We start from the raw sequence: 19435 nt of genomic DNA, 5'->3' as shown, positions 1-19435 counted from the left end.
ATTTGCTCTCAAAGGCGGTTCCAAGTGACTCCACCTCAATACCCGGCTGAGCAACTCATACACCTATCTATAAATATGAGAGGGAGCAACTCATCGGCACCTCTAACCGTCTAGGAGCCAAGCTCCAAGAGTAACAAACGCGAATAGACGAATCAAAGGTTGCTTCAAGTGCTTCTTGAGATGAACAAGTGCTAGCTCACGGAGTGCTCTCAAATCACACCTCAAATCTCACTTCCTCTCAATCCCAAGGTGTTTCCTTGCAAGAATCAAGCTCTAGGATGGAGAGAAGTGAAGTATTGAATCCTAGGGAGGCGTGGTTGGTCGGGGAGAGAGAGAGAGAGAGAGAGAGAGAGGAGTAAATGAAGAGGGTGAAGGGGTATATATACTCCCACCTCCGAAAGTGACCGTTGTGTGTTTTCTAGTGGTTCCCCGATCATCCGGAGTAACCTCGGATCATCCGGCTTAGTGACAGAATAGGCTAAAAACACACTTGAATTTCTCAGGTCCGGATCATCGGTGTAGGGCCGGATCATCCGGCCTGGCCCTTCCAGGCGCTCACAAAACCCCAGGTCCGGATCATCTGGGCTAAGGCCGGATCATCCGAACTTACTCAGTGCTGAACTTCACTGTTTGGCCGGATCATCTGAGGTAACCCCGGATCATCCGACCCTGTGCAGAAACTTTGTGCATAGTGTTTTGTGAGTGAAGTGCATGACTCTCAAGAATGTCATCTCAAATGAAGCATTTTAACAACCTAAAATTCATTCAAATACGTCCCCCTTGATAGTATGGTGAACCTATACTCAAATTCAAACCGAAAATTAAAATTAAATCTCCGATAGAATCCACCATACTTAACTTGAAATTGGGGACCTTCTTTTCATCTTCTTCTTGATTTTCTCATTTTATTTCTGCACACACACTTTCTTGAGAGCATCATATCCCCAAATTGTGATTGTCAAAATCACCAAAATCATTTAGGGGCCTAGATGCACTTTCAATCACCCCCTTTTTGGTGATTGATGACAATACCAATTTGGGCTCAAAAGGAAGAAATAAAATACAAGAATTCTAATCAAGAGATAGAAGAGCTCCCCCTAAATATGTGCATGAATATTTCAAAGTGGCCTCAAATGCCAATGCACATATTTAAGTGAGCTCCCCCTACATCATTGCATACATGTGCTTTTGTGTGACGAAATAGCCATGATGCATATGACAAAATCAACACAACAATAAAGTGAGAAATAACATTACATCATCCATAAGCATCACACCATAGATAAATAATAGGTTCGACATCACACTAGAAAATTAGTCTTACAAAACGAGATTGTTCACGTGGCACACCACACATAACACCATCACATAGTTCTTACATGTCCAATACATAAATAGAATAGATAAAATGATGAAAAGTGAATGAGGGGCCTCCAAGCCTCCAAGCACCAAATTCACTCCCCCTTTGGCATCAAGCGCCAAAAAGGAAGCTACTCGTCGTCGTCGTCGTCATCGCCATCACTATCATCATCACCGCCGGACTCAGTCTCCTCATCATCGCCTTCTTCTTCCTCTTCCTCATCATGAGTTGGACCCGGCATTTCTTGATCTCCATAGTCAAGCTCAACATCATCAAAGAGGTTCTCTTGAGAAACATAGTCATCCCATGGATTATAGATTTTGGGAGGAGTAGGAAAGTCTCTAGGCTCACGAACTGGAGAGTAAGGAAGATCAACTTTGGCCATGATTTCCTTTTGCCACCTCTCCAACTTGAGGAGTTCCTCGTCCATATATCTCCTATGCTCACGGATCTCCTGGGAGTTCTGGCAACACATGTTGAAGCAAGCAAAAATGCCTTTAGCAATAAAATCCAACTTGCCTTTGGAAGCTTTTCACCCACATGAGGTAGATGGTCCTGCAGGTGAAGAAGGTGCTGCCCAAAAAGATGAAGGAGCTCCTCTAGAAGATGATGCACCAGGAGCAGGAGCAGATGTAGGTGGATAAGCACTAGGAAAAGGTCCAGAAGGAGAAATCCCAGTGCTGTGAGTGCCAATATGAAGAGTCTGCTCAATCTTGCCTTTGCTTTAATGATATGACACATGAAAGGTACTGTGCACAATGTTGAGCTGAGTCACTGTCTTGATCATATGGAAGATGTAAGGAGCATAGTGACATGCACTAGAGGAATCTGATGAACAAGAGATAATTTCATTCCAAATGAATTCCATAATTGCAAACTTACGCTTTCCAGGAGCCATCTGTACTAACAAGTTCTTGGCCCTATGGAGTGAGGCCCTTGACTTGCCCAAGCACAATCTCACCATAAGCCCGATCATACATGAAGTGCATCTTGGAAGGGTCAAGTTCATTACCTTCATGCAAATCCACCTTGGACTCATCACGATCCACAATATATCCACCACCATAAGCAACTGAGTTTCCAGTGTGACCAAACAATATGCTAAACTGAGCCATGTTGTATGTGAACCTTTTTCCTCCATATCTACAAGGTTCTTATCAACTTGATCTACTTGAGAGCCGTTGGATTCATCAAATTTCACGTCTACCGTGACTTCAACACAACCGGTGGTTTTGTTGAAGACGCGATAGGCATGTTCGTTAGTACCATAACCAAGTAGAAAGCCTTCATCTACCTTTGGTGCAAACTTTGAGGTTTTAGTTTTCTTGTTAAGTATAAAACACTTGCAACCAAAAACTCGAAAGTAATGCACCTTAGGTTTGTTACCGGTGATTATCTCGTATGGAGTCTTGCCCAAGTACTTGTGGATGTAGAGGCGGTTGATTGCATGGCAAGCGGTGTTGATTGCTTCGGCCCAAAAGCTATCCGGGGTCTTGTACTCATCAAGCATGGTTCTTGCGGCTTCGATCAAGGTCCTATTCTTCCTCTCCACAATGCCGTTTTGTTGAGGAGTGTATGGAGCGGAGAATTCATGCTTGATTCCTTCTTCATCAAGAAATTCTTCAACATTTGTATTCCAAAATTCCGATCCATTGTCACTTCTAACATGCTTGACCTTCAACTCATACTCATTTTGGGCTCTTCTTATGAATTTCTTGACTATCCCTTGAGCTTCACTCTTATCTTGCAAAAAAAGCCAAAGTGAAGCGGGAAAATCATCAACAATTACAAGACCATATTTATTACCGCCAATGCTTATATAAGCGATGGGTCCAAACAAATCCATGTGTAGAAGCTTTAGCGGCCTTGTTGAAGTGAGGATGTTCTTAGCGGGATGTGGAGCACCAACTTGCTTCCCGGCTTGGCATGCGCTGCACCACCTATCTTTCTCAAATACAACATTGGTTAGTCCTAGGATGTGCCCTTCCTTTTGAAGCTTGGCCAAGTTTCTCATTCCAACATGGGCTATTCGGCGGTGCCATAGCCAACCCATGTCGGATTTTGCCACCATACAAGTCTTGGGCTCAACCTTTTCCGTTGAAAAGTCCACAATATAGACTTTGCCCTTTAATTGACCCATAAAGGCAATAGAGGAATTGTCCCTTCTAAAGACGGTCACACCCTCGTTAGTAAATAGGCAATTGTAGTCCATACCACAAAGTTGTGAGACGGACAACAAATTGTACCCCAAGGTTTCAACGAGATAAACATTTGTAATTGAATTGTCATGAGCTAAAGCAATCTTACCCAATCCAATTACCTCACCCTTGCTATTATCTCCAAAGATAATTGTTTCCTTTGGAATGTTGTCATATTCAATCGTGGTGAACAAATTCTTCTCTCCGGTCATATGATTGGAGCATCCACTATCAAGCAACTAAGCGGTGCCACCGGAGGAATATTCCTACAAAACAAATTATGCTTGGAATTTAGGTACCCAAATAGATTTGGGTCCTTGTAGGTTAGATGGATACATTTTGGGAACCCACACACTCCTTAGAATCTTCTTTTTTGTGTAGGCCCCAACATACTTGACTACGATTTTGCCATTGTGATCCATAGTCACCATGTAATCCGAAGTGTAGCTTGGTGAAGGCTCATGCATGGTGCTCTTGTACTTGATGGGAGCTTCTACTTTCTTCTTGTTCAAGGTGGAGATCAAAGGTGTCACTCCATGTGCTATGTTCATTAATTCACCAAGGTTACTACCCTTGGTGAAGGAAAGGACTTCCTTGCCCTTGACCACCTTTCTCTCATTTACCTTTGCTCCCTTATAGTGGCCAAGCCCGTCCTTTATGGTAGGATATCTACCATCCTTGTAGATGACCTTGGGCTTGGGCTTCACATTACCTTCATAGCCATTCTTGACTATCATGTTGAGCCTCTTGATTTCAAGATCTTTGGCTTTGACCAACTCCTCTAGCTTTGCAATGTTAGCAACACAAGCTTGTATATCAAATTTATAGCATTTAGAACAACCTTCACTTGTGGAGACATTATTGCCTTGGAATGGGTTTTTGTGCTTTCCCAAAGGGCATTATGGTTTACTTCAAGGTCTTTGTATTTGACAGTCAAGCTTGATAAGCTATTTTAAAGTTCACCATTAGTGACCTTAAGGGAAGCTAGAGAATCACTAGCCAATGTGTTCTCCTTCATCAACCTCTTATTAGAGTCATTAGCCAAAGACAAGTCAATGGATAATTTCTCTACTTTAGCTCTTTCCTCGGCAAGGAACTTCTCTAAGGCAAGGTTTCTCTCCTTTTCTTGGATGAGCAAGTCTTCTTGCCTATCGAGTGTCTCTTTCTTTTTCTCCAATTTCTTCATAAGCTTTTTAATTTCTTTAAATCCTTTCTTACCAAATTCTTTGATCATATAAGCTTCATGTTGTTTTTCTTCATCATCAAAATCATTTTCTACACTACTTGATGTGGAGGATGGATGAGAAGTGGAGGAGGATGTTGCTTGTACCTTGTTGCCTCTTGCCATGAGACAAAAGTGAGTGTCATCCTCATCATCGAAGATGTTGTTGAAGAGTCGTCTTGTGTTCTTGGTTATGGCAAGTGATGCCACACCTTCCTTGTCGGATTCTTCATGGCTTGACTCCCACTCTTCACCAATATGAGCACGACCTTGATATCTTTTCTTGAAGTCCTTGCTTTTCTCCTTGTATTTCTTCTCTTCATTTTCCTTGTTCTTGAGTCTAGGGCAATCGGCAATGTAATGCCCCAACTCCTTGCACTCATATCATCTTCTATGATTTGGCTTCTTCTTGTCATAGCCATCCTTCTTGTGGAATTTCTCTTCATGAACTTCTTGAAGTTCCTCATGACAAGAGCCATTTCTTCATCGGTTGATCCTCCGTCACTTGACTCTTCTTTTGTTGGCTTGATGGCTTTGGAACTTGACTCAATCGGGATGCTTAGAGTTGTATTGAGTGCAACAATCTTGGTCATTTTGTGGCTAAGAGACTTTGCCACATCTCTCTCAACCAATTCTTGATGAAGAATCTCACCAAGAAGTTGATTTGGTGTCTTGGTCTTGACCTTAGGATCTCTTCAAATCATTGTTGCAAGTGTGGGATTTCTTGGAGTAAATGCTCTAAGCAACTTCTTTGTGACCTTATGATCATCCCACTCGGTGCTTCCAAGAGCGGCAATATCCGAAACTAGAACCATGAGCCTCTCATACATTTGAGTCACGGTTTCATCACCATTCATGACAAAGTGCTCAAGTTCTCCTTGCAACAAATCCATCTTGCCTTCACGAACTTGATCCGTGCCCTTATGAGCTTCCTTCAATGTGTCCCAAATCTTCTTGGTAATCTCAACATTGCGGACCTTGTTGAATTCTTGGATACAAAGTGAGCCGGTGATGACTCTTATGGCTTGCACATTGCGGAAGTATTCTTGTGCTTGTTCAGCCGTAGGCACATCGTTAACGGGTGGAGTCACACCTACACACAACCTCCCATACCAAAGGGTGAAGCCCGTAGAGGTGCATTTTCATACCAAAGGCCCACTTGGGGTAATCCATACCATCAAAGTACGGAGCACGACCCAAGTGGATGGATTGAAATTGAGAAGAGGAATACGCTTGTTGTTCGTAGTTATGAGGCACTTGATGCATGCCGAAGAAGGGGTGTTTCTCCTTCTCTTCCTTGATTCTTTGCTTCGTCAACTTTCTTGCCTTCTTCTCAATTTTTTCTTTCATCTCCTCTTTTCTTCTTCTCCTTGCATCCGACATCTCCCCTTCATCTTCATTTGAGCTTGATTCATCGCTTGATGCCGCATCATGGATGGAGGGACACCGGCTTCTGGAGAAGGGGTTGTAGGAGCTTCCGGTAGCTCCGACGTTGACAACCGGCGGAACGGTTACCACATCTTGCGCAATGACAATGTTTGCGTCGGTGCCATCCCTGCTTTGAGACATCGATATCCCTTAGCGGTTAAGCCTAAATCAAGGGACCTTGCTCTAATACCAATTGAAAGGATCGACACTAGGCCTAGAGGAGGGGGGGAGGGGTGAATAGGCCTGTTTAAAAATTTCCTGAAAAACTTGGCAGAAAATCGTCAGGTCCGGATGATCCAGCCCTATGTCGGATCTTCCGGTCCTTCTCAAGTCCGGATGATCCGGCGTAGGGTCGGATGATCCGACAGAGAGAAAGAATCTTGCACTAGATTTAAAATCTACTTAGCTTTTGACGAATCCCTTTGAATACAAAGTTGACAAATGAAGTAGCTAAGCCTGTGAACCAGATTAGCACAAGAGGAATGCAACTAACAAGTAGATCAAGTCAAGAATAACTCAAGAATAATAAGAACAACAATAAATAAAGGAGACACAAGATTTAACCCAAAGTTAACTCCACAAAGGAGCTACGTCTCCATTGAGGTGCTCACAAAGAGCAGGGTTTTCCTATAACCCTTTCCCTCACTCAATCAACCACGTAGGAGGATTGAGTTTCTCACTATCAAATGTCCATGAAGGACGGGGTAACACAAACTTTCGGGGCTCAACCACAAAGGAATGGAAGCTCACCGGCACCTCTAACCGTCTAGGAGCCAAGCTCTAAGAGTAACAAATGCGAATCAGCGAATCAAAGGTTGCTTCAAGTGCTTCTTGAGATGAACAAGTGCTAGCTCACGGAGTGCTCTCAAATCACACCTCAAATCTCACTTCCTCTCAATCCCAAGGTGTTTCCTTGCAAGAATCAAGCTCTAGGATGGAGAGAAGTGAAGTATTGAATGCTAGGGAGGCGTGGTTTGTCGGGAGAGAGAGAGAGAGAGAGAGAGAGAGAGAGAGAGAGAGAGAGAGAGAGAGAGGAGCAAATGAAGAGGGTGAAGGGGTATATATACTTCCACCCCCGAAAGTGACCGTTGTGTGTTTTTTGGTGGTTCCCAAATCATCGGGAGTAACCTCGGATCATCCGGGGTAGTGACAGAATAGGCTAAAAACACACTTGAATTTCCCAGGTCCGGATCATCCGGTGTAGGGCCGGATCATTCGGCCTGGCCTTTCCAGGCGGTCACAAAACATCAGGTCCGGATCATCCGGGCTAAGGCCGGATCATCCGGGCTAAAGGCCGGATCATCCGTGCTAAAGGCCGGATCATACGAACTTACTCAGTGCTGAACTTCACTATTTGGCCGGATCATCCGAGGTAACCCCGGATCATCCGACCCTGTGCAGAAACTTTGTGCATAGTGTTTTGTGAGTGAAGTGTGTGACTCTCAAGAATGTCATCTGAAATGAAGCATTTTGACAACCTAAAATTCATTCAAATGTGTCCCCCTTGATAGTATTGTGAACCTATACTCAAATTCAAACCTAAAAGTACCTGAAAGCTTTGAGAGGTACGTCTCCACAACCACCCGACAGTACGTGAGACAGGTACTCGGGTTGGTGATGTCCTATTGGCCACGTTCTCCACTTGATCCACTTGGGCAAGGTGCAAAGGCTGACTGCAGTGATGACCAGTTTGGTCAATATCTGGAAGAAACCTCTACCATAGCGGACAAGATAGTGGAGACGTTGAACAAGTCCGGATCTCCTTGAGTTTTATGTAAACTGTTTGGCATTCTAGTGCCTCAAGTACTCTGTGTACAAATGTTTAAATTTGTGTAATGTCGAGTACTTGTTTCTGTGAAAGGATAGTGCGATCCTTTGATTTGTACGATCTTGCGATCAATCGAGTAGTAATACTTAGAAAGTATCATCTAGAGAACCCCATAGGTTCAGGCGGCATCGCGCCTACTTGATTTTGGAAGTAGACACGAAGAGTTGTATCCATAGGTGCCTTAAGAGACTGAGTATTCTCGAGTAGAGTTGAGTAGCATGGTTCTTATTTAGAACTCTAGTGCTAACCAGTTAGGATTGAATCCCGTAGGATTAACCAAGTGGGAAAAGCACTTTCAGAAAGATTGTTAGGCCATAGCCTGATGTAATTTTCCTTTGGAAGGAAATGTTTGGGTTAAAGCGGTGCTCATATGACTTTGGTTGTCCAAGCAAACAAGGGACTCTCGATAATTACTCGAAGTACCGAGAAAAAACGGAACACCTTATGAACTTGGTGACCCGAAGGTGCGGACGAAACCGAATAGGTACTCGGGGCAGCAAGTCCTTAGTGTAACACCCTCAGTAGTCCGAGTAAGCGGGAGACTTACATCGAGTACTTGGAGAACCTGGAGCTTAGTTTTCGTTATGCTCCTTGAATTTTTGGAGTAATTTTCAAAGTTGACCGGTTAGGGTAGACCTCGTCTGATCACCCAAGTGGGGAAAACTTTTAAGAAAATATCCACAAACTACTCGAGCCAGCGAGTAGGGTGTCCTAGACAAGGATTGGATTGATTTCTAAAATAGACATGTTAGGATGAACTCCGTCGAGTTTACCAAGACGAAAATATTTTAGAAATATCCTAAACTTACTTGAGCAAGGCGAGTAAGGTGTCCTGCCCGAGGACTGGAGTAATTTCTAAGGTAGATCTGTTAGAATGAACCCCGTCGGGTTACCCAAGATGAAACCATCTTAGAAATATCCAAGACCTACTCGAGCCAGCGAGTAGGGTGTCCTACACAAGGACTGGAGTAATTTCTAAGATAGATCTGTTAGGATGAACCCCGCTGGGTTACCCAAGATGAAACCATCTTAAAAATATCCAAAATCTATTTGAGCTAGCCAGTAGGGTGTCCTAACCAAGGACTGGAGTGGCGGCTAAAATAGGACGGTTAGGATGAACCCCGTCGGGTTACCCAAGTGGAACATATTTTAGGAGTACTCGAGGTAAACCATAAAAAACTACTCGATTATTGCTCTATGTTGAGCAAAGCTTTTTGGAGTAGTGTTAGTGATGGGGGTATAGATCAGATGAGTGAGAGCGAAGAAGTCGATTTGTAAGGAAATCAACTTTTATTGAAAACTTGTCGTGATTACAACAATTGTAAAATGACAGACTCTGACTCTTAAGAACTACCCCTTGCCCGTAGACGTGAGAAATGGTTTACATGATTGAATAAAAAATATTCGGGGGTAATACTAATCGGTACGCTAGTCGGCTAGATTTTGGGTAAAGTCGCCTTTACCAGTGGTGCCCCAAGGGCCTTGCGGAGTGAGTTGCACTCGAAGATCGTATGAGCTCTTTGGGTGCATGAAGCATTTGCGCAGGAGCGTTTTGTTGATCTTGTCTCCGCCAAGAGATATTTCTCCATGGTGTTGGGTGCGGGTCTTCCCCTGAGGAAGGGAATTTGCTGGTTTGCGCTTCTTGAAAGATGCGGAGGAGTGTGCTGGGATGCGGTAATTGGAAGAAGGGCTGTAAGCCTCTATTTCCTCGCGCTCCTTTCTCCTTGAGATGATGATGTTGCATGCATCACGACCGATGTTGATCACATTGCGGAGGTCGCTGTTGGAGTAATCGTAGTTGTCGCCCTGCTGTTCATGTTGGCGGTTGGCGAGGCGCTGACACCTGAACGCCCTTTTCTGGTTAAGCAGGCGACGACATTTGTAGAGGTCCTCTGCTACGGGTCGCTCTTCCAGTTCAACAGTTACAGTGACTGTTGGAGGAGGTGCAGGCGGGTCTTGCTTGATAGCAGCTTGAGTGTCTGTGACTGCGGGAGGAGTAGTTTTCATGCTGTCGGAAAGGTACTCGTCATAGTCATCAAAATTGTAGTCGTCGAGATTAAGACGCTTTGTCGAGTCATCCTCTGGTTCATGAACTTCAGAGATGCGAACCATGAGGATTTCACGGCAAAGATCCTGAATTTCTTGGTCTTGATTGCTTGCTGACGGATCTAGCAGGGTGCTCTGCTGGAAGGGGAGATCTGTTAGCTGAGGGCTGAAAGCCTTAGGATCTTGTGTCTCCTTCCAGTGCACTGTCCGGCCTTGCGGTGTGACATATATGACCAGGTTTGGGAGGGAGTCCTGATCGGACTTGGAATTCTTAGTCGAGTTGGATTCGACTTCCTTGCTGAATTAGATTAGGTCATCCAGTTCATCCTCCGGATCATAAGGGCACTCGGAGTCAGAATCGGTTAGGCCACCAATTTTGGAGTATGTGTGCTTTGGGTGAGTGAGAAGCGGAATGCCCATCTCTACGTGGAGGGCGTTCTCGTTCATCCAATGTAACCATGATTGTGTAGGAGTTAATCCTTCTGGCTCTTTAATCCAGGGTTTGTCGAAGATCGACTCGCTGGATTGTTCAGGAGCTTTGGATTTTCTCTTTTTAAGCTTGATTAGTTTCCAGAGGGCGTCTGCCATCTAGGGTGGATGGGCCATGGCATCCATAAACAAGTCGATGTTATCTGACCAATCTTCGAGATCATCAAATGGTTCAAAGTTGTCGAAACTTTCCATGAACTGATCAAAGTCCTGATCGAAAAGGGGATCATAAATATCAGTTGGTTCAGGAGTCAACTTGTGATCAGGTTTCGGCGAAGGATTCTGGAGTTTCCTGAAAGGAGGCGGTCCCATCCGAACAAGCCGGGGGTTTGCCTCTTCAGGTTCCCGTAGATTCCTCCTCCCGAATTCTGCTTCTTGTTTTGCAGAGTATTTTTAGCCATCTTGATGCAGTCGATGAGCTTAGAATCTACTCGATCTATCCCTGAGAGTATATCGCCCGACTGTTCTTGTGGTGGGTTCAATGCTTTTGGGTTCTGCTGTTTTTTAGATGAGCCAAGAGCTGATTATGCAAGCTTGATGCACCCCGCTATCGATCATGAGACCCGATCTACTATATCGAGTAGTTTCGTGTTGACGATCTTGGGGCGTTTGATTGACTTGAGGTAAGTCACATATTTTCCGAGAGTTTTAGAAAAGTTAGGATTTTTGGAATAAGAGTTTGCATCAAACTCGGCTGACTCGTGGGTTCGAGTTGGAGTTGACATGTTTTCTGTGGTATCTGAACTGAGCTCGAGTAGAGCTCGTTTTCCGTCGAGTTCTGCGACCTCGCAGATTTCGGCGGGTTGGTTGATGGTTTTCAGCTCAGGTGAATTGGGCGTGACGAAGTGACTAGAGAAGCCACCCGATCCATTAGCCGTGCAGGCCCAGGAGCCGAAAACGAAAGTTGTGCCCTCAGGCACATTGTTGGCGTCGCTTGATCTGGCCATCGAATTCGCCGATGAACTCGCCGAAACCCCTACCTAACGCGCCAACTGTCGGTGTTTTCCGCCAAGCCTGCTCAGGGATACCCTTAGCAGTAAGGTTTGTAGGTCGGGATCGACTGCTCTGGATCTCGATGGTGCAAGGAACACAAAGATTTAGACAGATTCGGGCTGCGAGTTGCGTAATACCCTACGTTCTGTATGGTTGTTTGTATTGCCTTAGGTGTTGATGTGTTTTGAGGGGGTCCCTACCCGCCCTTATATATCCGGGGAGATAGGGTTACATGAAAAGTCCTAGCCGAGTACAGTTGGAGTCCTACTACAACACAATTGGGTATTTTCCTTTATACTGTAGCTAGTTCTACGCCTATTCGGGTAGTTACAAGAGAGGTAAGATACATCCATGAGCTATCCCTTACTCTAGAATATTTTATGCCTATAAGCAGTCCCGCTGCACCGGGTCTGACATAGTTTGATATGATATGGTCTTCTAAATTACACTTTGACTAATCATTTACACTACAAGAAACCATTTAATCTGTGACGAATTTTGACGAAATATTCGTGATGTTTTCAGATATTGTCACGGATCTGTAACTATAGATATAAGGCCCATAACACAGTGACAGTTTATCAATTTCGTCATGAACCAACCCAAAACCTGTGACGTTTTAGCAAATCTCTCGCAATTAATAAATTTAGAATTATTGTCATAACACAAGGTGAGAAAACAAAAATATGATAGCACGTCAACTTCTAGAATTTTTGGACCAAATTTAGATATTTTTGTAATTATTATATGGTCATTTCGAGAAAAAAGTTTTAATTTTCCATAACAAACATTTAGGACTTTTTATCCGTTTTTAGTATATGAGCTATAATGTAACCAAAGATATTAATATATATATTTTTAAAATTTTCTAAATACTATTTGAGATACATGAAGTTCAAATTGCAATTACTTTCAATAAAAATATAGAACATTATTAAACTCTTATAAATGGTAAATGAGTTCTAAAATTATTGAAACTTTGAAAACACAACTTATGTGCAATATAAAATATATGAAAAATATATTTGTATATTTTAAACTATTACTTTTATATGTCATTAACAAAGCTAGCTTATTTAGTTGTAAATAAAAAACAAAAAATTAAATGGGCCAAAACATGGGCTGTTTTGTAGGCACGCACGCATCGCCCAAACGTTTTCGTCCATCTATCGTGGATCTGACGGTGTAGATCACTTTCACATTACGTATATACTATTGTACCACCCGAAACCCTAGCGGCCCATCACTCTTCACTGTCCCCGCCCCCTCCTCAGATCCACGCCTCTCCCGGCCACCCCCTCCTCAGATCCACGCCACTCTCCCCACCGACCCCTCCTCCTCCTCATCCTCAGATCCCGCGCAGCAGGCGAGTGAGCGATGCGCGGCCACTCGGCATGGCGCGCTGCTCCGTCTCCACCACGCGCGGGCGGAAGTTCAGGCAGGCGGCCGCTCGACGTGGCGCGCGGCTCCGCCACGCGCGAGCGAAAGGGCAGACAGGCAGCTGCTCGGCGCGGCGTAGGCAGGCGGATCTCGATGGAGGCATGCAGTGGGCACGCTCGGCGTTCTCCAGTTCTACAGGTGAGATCCAGGCTGCTGGGCCATTTTTAAGTCAACAGCTGCAGATCCACACTAAAGCTTGAGATTGACAGCCTCAACAAGATCTTCACAAGCATTTCTAGCAGGCGGATATCTAGCTCGGGATGGTCCGCAACTTGCTGGAGTCTTCCACGGCAGGGTCTTTTCCGTGGCTGGTGGCTCAGGCGCCCTTCCTTCCTCGAACCTGGTTGTGAAATGGTCCATCCACAAGTTCTCGTGTCCTCCAGCGTGATGCAGCTGCTTTAAGAGGTAATCTTCTCTCTCCTCCCAGTTTCTGTAGACTTGTTCTTGAGTGGTAAGGAATAGATTTGTTGCAGATCCAGAGCCGTTAGTTCGGGTACTCACTGAGCTAGGTGTTTGATGATGTTTTGGCCTCCATCTAACTGGCCTTGTGCATGCCTTACCTGCAGTTTGCTGCAATAGTAGACTGCAGTAGCGAGCAGTAGTAATATGCAGGTCAGCAGTTGCTACATGCAGCTATCTGAGACTGAAATCAATTTTACTAAGTGTAGACATTTCTTGATGGGATTGCTACATACCACTATGTGGTGACAGGTTCTTTTCCCACTGTGTGCAGGCAAATATGCACTAAGTGCAGCTAATGCTCTTCCCCGAAGCAAAGTAAGGCACATGCAAGAGTTAGGCCATGTTTAGATCTGACCCCATAAACCCCGTAAACGCAAAAAAAACGTCACATCGAATGTTTCGACAAATGCATGGAGTACTAAATGAAGTCTATTTATAAAACTTTTTGCATGGATGGGCTGTAAATCGCGAGACGAATCTAATGAGCCTATTTAATCCATGATTTGCAACAGTGATGCTACAGTACCATCCGCTAATTATTGATTAATCATAGATTAATTAGCATCATTAGATTCGTCTCGCGATTTACAACCCATCTGTGTAAAAAGTTTTATAAATAGACTTTATTTAGTACTTCAAATTAGTAAGATTCCTTTGCAAAAAAAAGATTTGCAACGGAACTAAACACGGCCTTAAACAAAATTCAGGTACGTAGTAGGTTCCTTTTCCAGGGTGCAACTGCATCAATGCACTACTGTTTGGTGTGAACTTGATATCTTGGCCTCATTTAGTTTTTGGACATCTTTGGTGAGTGCGGGAAAAATAATACCTGCTGCTATGTTGTTAATTTATTATCCCATGTTCTCTGAATTGATTTTGGAAACTAGTGCTTGACGTTCTGTTTATTATGATAAACATGAAAAAAACAATAACCTTGCCTTACATAAAAGCTTATAAATGGTACCATGTTATCTTGTATTTTTGTATGTATCTTCTGTGTCCTGATGTCATTGTTCATTTCGGTACAAGGATAAGAGCTTGACCATTTCAAAGAAAATAGTTGACTTAAAGATGCAGCCTCCTTTGATAGACTTAGCTAGTAAATACTGTACTTAAGCTAGTGTATTATTGTGCCAAGTAATTTGGAGATGCAACCAGCATTGTCCTTTTGCAAATAATCAAAACATGCTTTGTTTATTTCATGGCTAATTTCACCGTGTGCTATACCACGTGCAGATATGCTGAAATAATCACCTATCCTTGCATACATTCATGATTAATGTCTTGTTAGTGTGATTTGGATCTGTGGCTTGGTTTCTTTTAGATTTCAAAAAACAATCACCTATTTGCATATTCATGATTAATCTCTTGTTTAGTGTGATCTGGACTGAATTGTGTTATGTTTTTCCCTCAGGATGCAGATCGTGGCCAAGGCACCTATGGTAATTGCGTCTACTGTGTAGGGTCAGATAGCTTGTTCTAAGTCAGATAAGAGCATGTTTAAGCTACAGGGTAAAATGGTCTTTGAGATTGCATGTTGTTGCTGCTAGTTTATAGTAGTGGACTAGTTGAAAATTGCCATGGTGCAATTATTGTAAGATCTTGTGATAGATTAAAACTTAAGTTAGACTATGGTTTCACGCTGAATAAAAACCTGTTTTCTTGTGTGTATATGCTGAGATGGATCAAAGCTTATTTCATGTAATGAATGAAAATTTTAATTTGTTGTGTTTAATTATATGGGCTGTGTACATGAGTTATTTTATATGTAAGAGCTGAAATTTTGGCCCTGTGACCCACTTCTAAACTAGGCCAATTAATAAATGTGCCATGAATGAAAAGTAAATGTCCATGTCAGCAGGCATGTCATCAGCCATGTCACCATCCATGTCGGCAATAGTTGCCATGTCACCATCCATGTCAGCAATTACATCATCACCTGACAATTCAATCCATGACATAGTTTGTGATGTTTATTTTCGTCACAAACACTGGGCCTGGGCTAGGCTGCGTGGGCTCAAACCTAATCTATGACCGTTAAGAAACGTCATGGATTGCTTCAATCTGTGACGCTCAATACATGACGCTATCTGAAAACATCACGAACAAAATTTTATGACAATTTTTCAATGATTTATGATGAAATTGTTTCGTCACAGAATAAATGGTTTCTTGTAGTGTTATTTTATACGATAACTGTCATGATTATAAGCTTAGAATTACTAGATAGTACATTTAATTACAAATCTATCTATATCAAGTTTGTTCTATAATAATACTTAAAAATTGTTGATCAAATTATTAGTCAAAGATTGCAGAGTTTGAATTTTGACATGTGTGCACACCTTATAAAGAAACTGGAGAGAGTCAGCAAATATATATGTGCATTGCTAATGTACTTCCTTCTCAATTTAAGTTGCACATGTCCGCATGTTTTCCTTCTCATGTTGCTGAGTCTTCATCTAGCTCGATGGGTATTTACAAGAAGACAAGACGACCTCGATCATATATCGGAGGAGACTTCAATTCCAAGGCGAGTTCTGTTCTCCGATTCCACATCCGTGAGGAGGTATAATGAACCAAAATTAATAACGGACAAAGGAAAAAACTCTCTATTTAAAAATAGACTAGCCAATTATGTCCGTGCGTTGTTATGAGCAAAGTTGGTATAAGTATCGAATACGTATAGTTGTTTGTGTGTTAATTTGTAGGGATCTACGTGATCGTATCATAGATAGAGGGCTGATCCGACTAACATATGAGATGGACTAAGACCCACTGTCAATGACACATGACGGACCAAATCAAAAGTTTAGGTGGAAACCTTACTCACTTTAAAAATATATATGCTTGCATAGTACCCATGCGTTGCTACGGATAATATAATAGATCAACCTAATATCACCAACTTTGCGTTCGTTCACTACATGTACAGACCGTGTTGTGATCATGCAAGGCATTGATTGTCCGGGATCCGATTGGGATTCCGGTTGATTAGTCCGGGTTCCGATTATGATTCTGACTGATTTGTCCAGATTCCAATTAGGATTTGGAATGATGAAATACTAGTAGGACTCGCATACGAGATGGATTAAAGCCCACCTCTCAATGACACAAGACGAACCAAACTAAAATTTGAGGTGAAAACCTTACTTGCTTTAGTAATTACTAGCATAGTGCCCGAGCGTTGCTACGGGTAATATAATAAATCTACATAATATTACCAATAAAATAATATCACCAACTTTGTGCTCGTTCCTATGTGCAGGTCATGTTGTGATCATGCAAGACATTAATTATCTGGGGTCCGATTGGGATTCCGATTGATTTATCCATATTCCGACTATGATTCTGATTGATTTGTCCAGGTTCCAATTACAATTCAGATTGACAAAAGGCTAGTCCAACTCGCATAGGGGATGGACTAAGGCTCACATATCAATAACACAAAACGGCCCAAACCAAAATTTTAGATGGAAATCTTACTCGTTTTATTAATAGATATAAATATAGAAGTAATAGGTATAGATATAGATATAGAAATAGATAAAGATAAAGATTTTAATACCGTTGAAGCTTATTTCACACATGTGGTGCATCTCAGTTTCTTTTGGTTGTCCTTTCGGTCACGAAGAGTTGCAATTTTTTTTCTTTTGATGAATGTGTCCCACTCTACTTTCATAATAGTCATGTCAGTCTATCTATAGTTTTGCTAGATCTCTAGATTTGTATTGCGCTGCACATAAAAAATTGAAAATTTGCCTTACAAATTCTTCAATATGTAGTTATGTTGATTTACTTCTAGTATTCTGAATCTACTTCTAATAGTACAATTAATATATACTTGATCGTGACACACTAGGAACTGACCTTTTAGAGAGACAAATTAGCCCTAAGTTTGTGCCAAACACAATTTGACTTTTCTGCTCCCAGTGTTTCTTTTAGTGATGTAGTTTGAGCAGTCAAAAGCATGTTTTGACCAATAATTAGTCTAGTAATTTGAAATTTGAATAAATCCATTTTTTACTATCCAACTCTTGCCTCGGTTTGGTTTTGGTCATTGAACTCCAAAACCGGGTATCCTTGACCATCTAATTATCAAAACCGTTCACATTTGACCATCCAGCAGTTTTGCTGGGTGGTTTCACTGATGTGGACGCCACTTGGCTGGAACTCGATGGTGCAAGGAACACAAAGATTTAGACAGGTTCGGGCCGCGAGTTGCGTAATACCCTACGTCCTGTGTGGTGGTTTGTATTGCCATAGGTGTTGATAATTGTTTGGAGGGGATCCCTACCCGCCCTTATATATCCGGGGGCACAGGGTTACATGGAAAGTCCTAGCGGAGTATAGTTGGAGTCCTACTACAACAAGATCGGGTAGTTTCCTCTATACTGCAGCTATTCAACGCATATTCGGGTAGTTACAAAAGAGGTAAGGTACATCCATGAGCTATCCCTTACTCTAGAACATTCTATGCCTATAAGCAGTCCCGCTGCCCTGGGTCTGACACACCTGTTAGCTTATTTTTTATCTCTCTCCTATTTCTCTCTTTCTTTCTCTCTCTCTCTCCTCTCTCCCGGTCCCTCTTCTCGGCGGCCATGGCGGCTCCGGCCGCGGTGCCGTTCCCTGCGGAGCAAGGTGGGGCGGCGGGGCTGGCCCGCGGCCAAGGCAGCCCTGCGGGGTTGGCGCGTGGTGCTGCCATCGTCTGCTCGAGTCTGCTGCGTGCGCTGGCTACTGCCGCCACAGGCCCCTGCTGGCTGCCGGCGCCGCCGCCCCCTGCTGTCGCCGCCGCCCCATGTTGTAGGAGGCACCGCCACCACGTATTGCAGCCGGCGCCACCTACTCCAGCCACAGCCGCGGCCCCTCGCGGTCCCACCCTGCTGCAGCCGCGCCGCTGGAGAGGAAGGAGGGAGCGGCGATGGGGGTCGTCGGGGCAGGGGAGGAAGGAGGGAGCAGTGGTGGGGGTCTCCGGGGTAGGGGAGGAAGGAGGGAGTGGCGGTAGCGGCCGCCGGGGTAGGGGAGGAAGGAGGGAGCGGCGATGGGGGCCGTCGGGGCAGGGGAGGAAGGAGGGAGAGGTGGTGGGGGGTCTCCGGGGTAGGGGAGGAAGGAGGGAGTGGCGGTAGCGGCCGCCGGGGTAGGGGAGGAAGGAGGGAGCCGTGATGGCGGCCGTCGGGGCAGGGGAGGAAGGAGGGAGTGGCGGTGGGGAGGAAGAGGCAGGAGGAGGCCGCCGGAGCAGGGGAGCTGCTGCGGCAGTGCCCAGGGGAGGTGCGGTGCCGGTGGGTTCGGTCTGTGCTAGGATGAGTATCGCTGCTGGCACGCCTGCACTCGCCGCGAACCACGCCTGCGACGCGCGGGCGGATCCAGGGGTGCGGCAACGTCGGGGTCCTGGCATCCCACCCGCCGCCCGCTGCAGCGGCGCGCTCGAACAATGACGACGGCGGAGTGCACGAAATTGTCGAACCCCACCTCGCAGAGCACGGCGGTGGCAGTGGCGTCTATGGCGGCAGCTCGGGAACCTCCCCGACCTCACCGCCCTCCAGGTACCTCGCCACCTCTCGCATCGTCGGCCGTATCGCCGGCGACGGGTGGTCCGGCAGCACAGGCACGGTCGCGGTTAAAAGAGAGAGAGAGAGAAGAAACGAAGAGAAGGGATGAAAATGAGTTGACAAGTGGGCCCCACTGCCACATCCACATCAGTTGTGGCCACCAAAACAGCTCGATGGTAAAAAATGAACGGTTTTCATAGTTGAGTGGCTAAATATACCCAGTTTTTGGAGTTCACTGGTCAAAATTAAACCGAGGCAAGAACTTAAAAGAACATTCTACTGATCATTATTTGTAACAATTAATTTACAGTAAAAAATAATTCCAGATAAGTCCAGTAAAAACAAAAAAAACGGAAGGAAGGAATTAATTTTACTATCCCAACCAGTCCATTGAACACTAGCAAGTTTAGACTCGATTTA

General features: G+C 44.2%; 1 protein-coding gene and 1 long non-coding RNA gene across 2 annotated transcripts; one reads left to right on the top strand and one right to left on the bottom strand.

The window, feature by feature from the left end:
• Positions 1 to 1490: 1490 nt before the first annotated feature.
• Positions 1491 to 5373, bottom strand: LOC120653440 (eukaryotic translation initiation factor 5B-like). The gene is made up of 4 exons (XM_039931190.1): positions 5231 to 5373; positions 4522 to 5120; positions 3987 to 4366; positions 1491 to 1823 (listed from the first exon to the last, which is right to left on the bottom strand). Exons 1-4 carry the CDS (start codon positions 5371 to 5373, stop codon positions 1491 to 1493), a joined length of 1455 nt encoding a protein of 484 aa, XP_039787124.1.
• Positions 5374 to 12818: 7445 nt separating this feature from the next.
• LOC120654035 lies at positions 12819 to 15204 on the top strand. The gene is made up of 3 exons (XR_005666949.1): positions 12819 to 13142; positions 13247 to 13409; positions 14881 to 15204. It is a non-coding gene; the product is annotated as an uncharacterized LOC120654035 (long non-coding RNA).
• Positions 15205 to 19435: the final 4231 nt, after the last annotated feature.

Source organism: Panicum virgatum, chromosome 1N (genome assembly GCF_016808335.1).
Source record: "Panicum virgatum strain AP13 chromosome 1N, P.virgatum_v5, whole genome shotgun sequence".
In the NCBI taxonomy this organism is placed as follows: domain Eukaryota; kingdom Viridiplantae; phylum Streptophyta; class Magnoliopsida; order Poales; family Poaceae; genus Panicum; species Panicum virgatum.
This window is presented reverse-complemented; position numbering and strand designations above follow the sequence as displayed.

Bases quoted from the DNA above. Each gene is read 5' to 3' on its own strand.
- LOC120653440 (XM_039931190.1), bottom strand. From the start codon at position 5,373: ATGACCAAGATTGTTGCACTCAATACAACTCTAAGCATCCCGATTGAG. The intron at 5,121-5,230 runs GTTCATGAAGAG...CGATTGCCCTAG, and splicing joins GTCATGAGGAACTTCAAGAA to ACTCAAGAACAAGGAAAATG. The intron at 4,367-4,521 runs GTGAACTTTAAA...TTGATATACAAG, and splicing joins TTCCCTTAAGGTCACTAATG to CTTGTGTTGCTAACATTGCA.